General features: G+C 61.1%; 1 protein-coding gene across 1 annotated transcript; it reads left to right on the forward strand.

Moving 5' to 3' along the window:
- The first annotated feature begins 1,800 nt into the window (after positions 1-1,800).
- On the forward strand, positions 1,801-8,168 carry GATD3 (glutamine amidotransferase class 1 domain containing 3). Its single transcript, XM_081800551.1, has 5 exons — positions 1,801-1,992; positions 2,316-2,368; positions 3,645-3,758; positions 4,460-4,579; positions 7,881-8,168. The coding sequence occupies exons 1-5, from the start codon at positions 1,864-1,866 to the stop codon at positions 8,092-8,094; spliced, it is 630 nt and encodes a 209-aa protein (XP_081656677.1). The 5' UTR covers positions 1,801-1,863; the 3' UTR covers positions 8,095-8,168.
- The last annotated feature ends 40 nt before the right edge of the window (positions 8,169-8,208 follow it).

Consider the following 8,208-nt stretch of genomic DNA (forward strand, 5'->3'; position numbering starts at 1 on the left):
ACTGGGTCCCAGCCTGGGGCTCCCCAGAGGTGCTGCCCAGCTCCCCAGGTGGCCTGTGCCAGGAGCTGCTGCCTGCGCCCGCTCCTGGGGCTCTTGTGACGGGGGCTGTGCACCCATGGTGTGTGTGCTCGGGCCCCTGCTGCCACCAGGGGTCTGTGCTCACAGCTCCTCCTTGCAGCTCAGGCTGCAACACTGTCGGGTCTAACCAGCTCCTCGCCTCTGCCTTTTTGGTAAGTTCACGTGTGCGCATTGATGTGAAAGTTCACAAAAGGACTCTCCTTCCGAGCGGAGTCTGGAGGCCAGCAGGGGGAGCCCTCAGTCCTGTCCCTCCCCTGCACCTGCAGACCCAGCTGAGGAAGGAAGGTTTCTTCCTCTCCCAGGGGCAGCCCGGTCAGTGAGAGGCCACTCCACTTCCAGCTCCCAGTTTACTCCAATGGACTGTTTTTACAACAACCCCACGCCCCCTTTCCTCTATAAAAGGGCCTCCTCTGCTCTGTTTTCCTGACTTGCCTATGGTTTAAGTTTTCCTGCAGGCTCCTTTTCATGGGCTGCAATTCTCTGCTGTTTTCCAATGAACGCATTCTTGTTGGTAAAACTGTCAGTGTTATTTGTAAGGTTAAAGTGCAGCTGAGCAGCCCCTGGAGGTGCAGACAATTGGGAGGTGGGGGCTCTGCAGGTCCCAGAGCTGTGGCCAGCCTCCTACCTGCTCAAGGCCTGGCAGGAGCAGTGCCTGCCATGGGGCTTGCTAGAGAGGCAGGCTCTTGGCTCCCAGACCGGCTGACTCAGAATCTGCATCTAGCATTACCTTCCTGAAAGTGGAGCGGACTAGCAGGCTAGCATCATCCCCGTGATCCCGTCCCTCCTGCCAGCTCATGTTCTGGACGTGACCCTGAGGAGAGAGATGGATGGACGGGCTGGCCCCCAGGAGCCGTGAGAAGCCAGGATCGCCACGGGAGAATTCCCAGCTGCGGGGAGAGGAGGGAGGATGGCTCTCCTGGGTCCAGAAGAATTGAGTCCGTCTGTAGAGATGGGTCCGGGATGAAGGTTCAGGAATAAAGACCGTGACTGTTCTAAGCTCATCTTCGGTGCCAACTTTTATAATATCCCGTGTTATTCTAGCTCCCCAGGAGGATCTCTGTGCAGAGAATAACCGTAGAAGTCTTAAAAATGGAACAGTTTCGGGCGCCTGGGTGGCTCAGTTGGTTAAGTGACTGCCTTCGGCTCAGGTCATGATCCTGGAGTCCAGGGATCGAGTCCCGCATCGGGCTCCCTGCTCAGCGGGGAGTCTGCTTCTCCCTCTCCCGCTCCTCCCTCTTGTGCTCTCTCTCTCTCTCACTCTCTCAAATAAATAAAATCTTTAAAAAAAAAAAAGGAACAGTTTCAATATCAGTGACAGGGACAGCCTTGCGTTGAACTGCCCAGTGTGTCTGCAGTTCCCCAGTGGCCTCCAACGGGGACCATTTAAATGATCTGGACCAGCTGTTGTGAGTTTGAAAATTGATAGATTAAAGGAGAGTATAATAATTTATGCAGTCGTCTCCCGCGAACTGACTCCTGGGTAACACCTAGAGGTTTTCAGCGGAGGAACCCCAGCTAGTGCCTGAAGGAACCCTCCCATCCCCCGTTAGCAATGACTTAGTTCAGGGAGGCCGGCTGCGCATGGGGCAGTGCGCGCCGCCAGCGGAGAACAGAGCGCGTCGGTGGGCGGGGGGGGGGGGGAGGGCGACTTGCGCAGGCGCGGCCCCGCCCACCGGCGGGTTCGCTGGAACTGCGGCCAGGCCGACTGCGCAGGCGCGGAGCCCGCTGGTGCCGCGCGGGGCTCTGTGACCGCGTGACCCTGCGACCCGCTGTCCCCGCGCAGTCATGGCGGCGGTCAGGGCCCTGGTGGCGTCCAGGCTACTGGCGTCCTCCGCGTTCGCGCCGCTTCATGCGTGCACCCCACGCGCGCCCCTCCACAGCTCCGCGCCGCGCCCGGGGGCCAGGGTCGCGCTAGTAAGTGGACGCCGGCGGGCGGGCCTGGGGGCGGGGCTGCCGCCGAGGTCGGACCCCTGCCCTCCCCCAGGCCGGCCCCCTAATCACCCCCGCCCGAGGGCGAGCTCAAGTCACCCCCGCCCCCAGGTCGGGTCCCCGTGCCCCCAGCCCTACCGCCGGGCTAGTCCGTTCACCCCCAACCCCACCCCTGCCCAAGGTCAGAGCCTCCTCCCCGCCAACCCTCCGAGGCCAGCTCCCTTCTCCCCTGCAGGCCCGCCCTTCTCCGCCCCCAGCCCCGGCCAGCTGCCCCAGGTGGACCCCTCTTGACCCCCGCTCCCCTGCAGGTGCTGTCTGGTTGCGGAGTCTACGATGGGACCGAGCTCCACGAGGCCTCCGCGTAAGCCGTGAAGGACGGTTTGCTTTTCCCCAGCCGTTGGGAGACCCTTTGATTAGACGGGCAGAAGCGAGCGAGCGGGGAAACATTGGGGTCACTTGTGTGCGGCGCAGGGAGCCCCAGACAAGCCCGCTAAGTACCTTCCGTGGCCTTGTCCCCCAGAGATAACCACTGAACCCGTCTGGTGCTCTGTTAACGCCCGCCTGCTCACTCTGAAGTCCCCGGGTAGGCGTCCACGTTCTCATTCGTGGCTCCAGTGTGATTTTAAGGTGCTGAGCTGCCCCGGGCTGTAGACAGGTTTTTCCACGTGGCCTGTCAGTTGTTGCTAAGTCGTTTGTACTGTTTTTGTATTTTATTAAGAAAGGTTTGTGTGAGCAGGAGTGGTAGTGTTGTCCTGTCTGGAGTAGGTTGGAGGGCGAGTCAGCGCTTGGTTGGGGAGCATGCCCCTCCCAAGTGCAGGGCTGCAGGGTGCCCAGAGGGGCCTGAGGCCCCTCCCTAGCCTGCGGCTTCCCTCGGGTGCCAGCATGGGCACTGGGCATGCAGTGGACTTTGGAGTGTGCCGAGCTCGTGGGCGGGAGAGGGCCAGGAGAGCTTCCAGATGGGGGCTCGGGGCGGGGGCACGAGAACGCAGAGGCACGGGGTGGCGGGCGGACAGCATGGGCATGGACCATGTGTGGAGAGCCCTGCAGGTTATGAGGAGCAAAGCCTGAGTGCCAGGGTGGTGCTGGTCCTACCCGCTCATGCCCCTCACGCCGCCGCCTCTGAAGGGGGACGGTGAGAGCCCCGGCTCTAGAACAGATGTGGACGTGTGCCTGGCACAGAGCAGCCCTTGGGGAGACCTGCACATCTCTCCCCCAGCCCTCTGGCTGTGACGGGAAAGGTGGGACAGAGCAGGACTTGAACCTCCTGTCCTGACCAAAGCCCGACTCAGATCCTCCAGCCCTGCACTGATTGGCCTATGGGAAGAAGAGCACCACGAAGCAGCCTGGGAACTTAGACGTCCAGGCTGTGACCAGTCAAGTCACCTGTTCCCTGCACCCCAGTTTGTAAAGGGAGCTTGGGGACCAGCTGGGCTCTGCAGGCTAGTTCAGTGACAGCGAATCTGGATTGTGGATGTTTGGGTCACTGGCAAGCCAACCGCAGCTTTCTGTAAAGCTGACGTGATGGTAACGTACCTAAGGGGTGGATGGGGGGCACTCTGCAGAAGTCCTGCTCGCAGAAGCGAGGTGGTAGCGCCGGGTTGGGTAGGTCTCAGCCTGTCTGATTTTATTCCGTGCAGGGTGCTGGTTCACCTGAGTCGTGGCGGGGCCGAGGTCCAGATCTTTGCTCCTGACATCCCTCAGATGCACGTGGTTGACCACACCAAGGGGCAGCCTTCTGAGAGCGAAACCAGGTTGGGTCCTGCCCCTCTCGCCCTGGAGTGTGGACCAGTGCCTGCTAGAAGCTCCCTGAGAACCTGTGTGCTTGGTTGCATTGTCCTGACTGCGGATCTGGCTGCATTCCGGGCTGTTCTGATGTTCTTGTTGCCTTCTAATGCCTACCACAAGTCGTCCTGCCTGTGTTTCGTGACCACCTGCTGGGCGGCTCGGCTGGGACTGCTGCCTCCTGCCCCTGCTTGGGCCCCGATCTCTCTGGATCTCTCTGAGCGTTTCTCTCCCTGAGGCACATGCAGACTTGGCACACTCTCGCCCCTCCCGTCTTGCTCCGGCCGCAGGGTCCAGCCAGGGAGAGCTCTGTCTCCTGGGAGCTGCAGGGCCTCCGCTGGCCCGGGCTTTGTCTTCCTGCCCGGGCCCCGGGCCACGCAGCCTGGACGAGGTAGCGCCAGCTGTGGTTGACCCCGGGTTGCCTCCCTCCCCCCGTGTGGTACCTGGACCTTCCCACCCCCGTCCTGTCTTTCGTCAGTGCCCAGGACTAAGTGCTGCAGATGCTGCGAGGGGCTAGACCGTCTTTCCTGGGCCCCGACCTTCAGCGCACGTGCCTGTGCCTTCCCTGGGGCGGAGGACGTGTGTTCTGCTCGTGCGGTGGCTTCCGTGCGCCCCGCTCTGCTCTCTGCACGCTGACGCGGTCCTCAGGCCTCTCTGTGTCCTCTCCCAGGAACGTCCTGACGGAGTCCGCGAGGATCGCGCGCGGGAAGATCACCGACCTGGCCAGGCTCAGCGCAGCCAATCACGACGCTGCCATTTTCCCCGGAGGCTTCGGAGCTGCCAAAAACTTGTGCGTGCTGGAGCTCTGGGGTCTCTGCTTTTCACCTGTAGCGGGAGACGGGGACGGGGACCTGGGGTCCCAGAGGCTGCACGGAGCTGCGCTCTGACAGGACACTGCTGTGGGATGGGGCTCAGGTGGAACTTAAGCAAGACCTGGATTTTTGTCTCACTTCTTGCTGAGTGCTCTCGGTACCGGCCACTCTTGGGGGGGCGTGGGCTTCCACTCATCTCACCACTGTGCTGGCGGTCTTGTCACATCAGGACCCGCGTGTCCGCACGTGTTTCTCGCGGACACTGCCTCTTCGTGGGCCTTGCAGCAGGGAAACCGCTTTTTTGGTGGGCCGTGTGGAGGCTGGCCCCGACCGGAGGAAGGGAGTCCTTCCTTGTTTCGTTCTCTGGGTCGTTGCCATGGTAGCTGGACCTCAAGCTGTCACCCCACCGGCGTGACGTCCTTTGGGTTTCAGGTCCTCTTTCTGTTCTCATTTCTCTACCTCTTGTTTCTGCCCGCCTCATAGAAATTCTCTGCGCGGGCCTCACCAGCCCGGCACATCCCTTCCGAGGCGGCTTCACCGTAGCTGGCTTGGGAAGACAGGAAGCAGCTGTGCCCCACGCTTTGGGGTTCAGACGTGGACCCTAGTGGAGTAACAGCCTGGACTGGGTGGGTTTCGATGGAAACCCAGCAGATCAGCAGATCGGGCTCCAAGTGGAGCGTTTTCCTTTTTCTCGGATGAGCCGGCTGCTCTGGCCCATGCCCAGGGGCCCCTGACGGAGTGGCTGGCTGCGAGCTCAGGCAGCCAGCCCCAGCCCTCCGCCTCCCTGCTCCTGCCCCTCCCCTCCCAGATCAAGTGGGTGCCGGGTGCCGCCTGCACCCTCACCGCACAGCCTCGGCCAGCGCATACCCCTTGGGTTTCCTTGCTGTGCTGTCTGGGTGTCCTCGAAGGTCTCTGCTCACCACTGCCTCCTGGGATGGGCTCCTGTTCTCCCTCTTCTCCCCACTCTCAAGTTCTCTGTGAGCATCGTGGGAACTGGCCAGGCCCTCTTTCCAGCTGCTCCTTCGTGGAGTCTCCCCTCCTGCCCCGGCACCCCTCTCTCACCTCCCAGGAGTTTCGTCTGTATCTGGACCATGGACATTCGCCCTTACTGGCCCGTGTGGCCAGCTGCCTGCCCAAGACTCGCCGCAGAATGTCCCTTCGATGGTCAGAGCTGCTTCCCCTAACCTGGACCGTCGTCCGTCAACTCTGCCTCCCTGTGGACTCCTTGTGTGTCGGGCATGGGGTGGGGCAGGGTTTGAGCCAGACGCCTTGGACCCTTGTGCTCATTGCCCCCCACCCCCGTTTGGGTTAGTTGATGGGTGCTGTTCCCCTGCAACAGCGTCCTGGCTGGCTGTGTCTGGGTGCCCTGCACCCAGAAGTGGGGCAGGGCAGGCTCCCTAACGTGTTCTGACACCTCGTGGCTCCCCTCGGCCTGCAGACATCTGAACGGCTTTGTCCAGATCCCAACCCCATGTCCCCAGGCCCTGGAAGCGGTTCCCATACTCCTTCATCCTGCTGGGAGCCCTGCCTTCCCCTCACGTCCACTTTGTCTTGCAAGAACCAGCCTGTCGGGCGAGCTTCCCTTGTCACTGCCTCCTTCACGCGCCCCTTGGCAGTAGATGGCAGAGAATGGCCTCTGTTGGCTGGGCTTGATGCTGCCAGGACCAGGCTCTCTTCGTCGGGAAGATAAGCCTTGTCTCTGACCGTTAGCACTTCCCCTGGGGGGAGGGCACTTCAGGGATCTGCCGGGGCTGTGTCCGTGGCAAAGATGGCCACCCACGCGCGGTTGGCGTGGAAGCGCAGATAGGAGGGGTGCCAGGTTGTTGGCGGGTCTTTGCATTCAAGGGAGCGGTCGCCTTGGTGATCAGCGCTCATTTCTGTGAGCTCAGTCTTCCTTGGGGGACGCTGTGGCTTATGGTCGCTTGCCCCATTCCTCCCGACCTTTCCAGAAGACAGGCCGGCTCGCTGTGATTGGTCTCCTTAGCCGTGGCTACTGTGGCTATTGGTCGTGCCGTGTGCACGCAGCAAGGGACGGCAGGCGAGTTCGCTGGGGACAAGTTCCCAGTGGGAACTTGCTCTCTCCTGTCTGGGGCCTCAGGCTTGTCCCTGCACTGTTTCCCCCTTTCACATGTGCTTCCCAAGAGATTCCCGTGTGGTTGTATTAAATATCTAACCAGGGCGTCTGACTGGTGCAGTTGGTTGAGTGTCCATCTCTTGATTTCGGCTCAGGTTGTGATCTTAGGGTCGTGAGATGGAGCTCCACGTCGGGCTCCGTGCTCACTGGGAGTCTGCTTGAGATTCTTTCTCTCCCTCTCCCTCTGTCCCTCCCCTCTGTGCGCGTTCTCGCTCTTGTGAGATAAATCTTTTTTTTAAAAAAAGAGAAGTCTAACCACATGGAGGCCTGTTAAGCTTATCGTTCTGTATTTTGTGTTTTTCACAAATGGTGTGGCTTGTTGGTGGCCCATTAACCACCTCACGGCTGCACACGCAGATCCCGTCGGGTAGACGACCCAGCTCTGATGGACAGTGGTGGTTTCCAGTTCTCACTTTTGGCCTGACAGCTTTTGGGGGATATAGTTTACTTGCATCGAGAGGGTGAACTGGGATACGTTTGGCCGTGCGGCCCACCCTGAGACCGCCGCAGGTTGGCAGAGTTGCGTGGTGCCCACGCGTCTCCCAGGCCTTTGCCCGCGACACTGCAGTAGTCGGCCGAGGACGGAGGCGTCCACACGTGCCCAGAGCAGAGGGCCAGAGCGGGGCTCTGCATAAAGCGCGTGTACTTTGGGGTTGCCTCCCAGGGAGGTGCTGGTGCGTAGCCGGTGGGAGGGGAGGCCGTCCAGACCGCTGAGCTGTCCTCGCTGTGCTGAGGGAAGCGGTGTCTCTAACCGCATCGTTTCCTCCTCCGTGGATTGTCTGTCACGGCTTTTAGGCCTGTGGCGTGTCTTGCTGTCCCTTAGCTTATGGAGCAGACCTCTGATGACCCCTTGGGTGTGGCCCACTGCCTGCGCACCTGCCGGCTTTGGTTCGCTCGGGGATCGGCTTCCCCACCTCACCTCTCCGCTGCCCCCTTCTCTGCCGTGCTTGCTTCTTTCTGTTTTAAAAAGTAGAAAAAATTGTATATATAATTAAGTGAAAAACCACGCACGTGCACAGTAACTGCGGGTCTCAGGTGCTGGGGAGTTAGCGGAGCGATGGGTACGTGTCCAGGGTGGGGTTGGAGGCTCCCCGGGCACATAGACCCCCAGCTGTGAGATCTGAGGACGCCTCTTCTCGTGGTAGGAGCACGTTCGCCGTCGACGGGAAAGACTGCAAAGTCCATGAGGACGTGGAGCGGGTCCTGAAGGAGTTCCACAAGGCCGGCAAGCCCATTGGGTATGTGGGGGGGGGCCGCGTGGGCTCAAGGCTGTTTTCACTCGGGCTTCACGCGCCGTCACAGGTGCCTTCCGGCTTGGAAAACGCTGTGTGGTCACGGCAATTTGTCCTGGTGACTTAACAGGAAGGAGAGCTTCCAGAAGGCTCCCCGGTCAGTCCTCCCCTGACCCCAGCCTTTTCCAGCACCCCTTCCCCTCGCCTGGCGTCTGCCCGCCCGTCCTCGCTCGGGCTGGGC

This window comes from Leptonychotes weddellii, chromosome 1, assembly GCF_054177405.1.
Source record: "Leptonychotes weddellii isolate Sample4059 chromosome 1, ASM5417740v2, whole genome shotgun sequence".
NCBI lineage: Eukaryota > Metazoa > Chordata > Mammalia > Carnivora > Phocidae > Leptonychotes > Leptonychotes weddellii.

What these genes read in the sequence shown, in the direction of transcription:
- GATD3 (XM_081800551.1), top strand. Translation starts at nt 1,864, where the DNA reads ATGGCGGCGGTCAGGGCCCTGGTGGCGTCCAGGCTACTGGCGTCCTCC. An exon ending in CCTTCTGAGAGCGAAACCAG is followed by an intron (nt 3,759 to 4,459) that starts GTTGGGTCCTGC and finishes GTCCTCTCCCAG; the next exon opens with GAACGTCCTGACGGAGTCCG. An exon ending in TTCGGAGCTGCCAAAAACTT is followed by an intron (nt 4,580 to 7,880) that starts GTGCGTGCTGGA and finishes TTCTCGTGGTAG; the next exon opens with GAGCACGTTCGCCGTCGACG.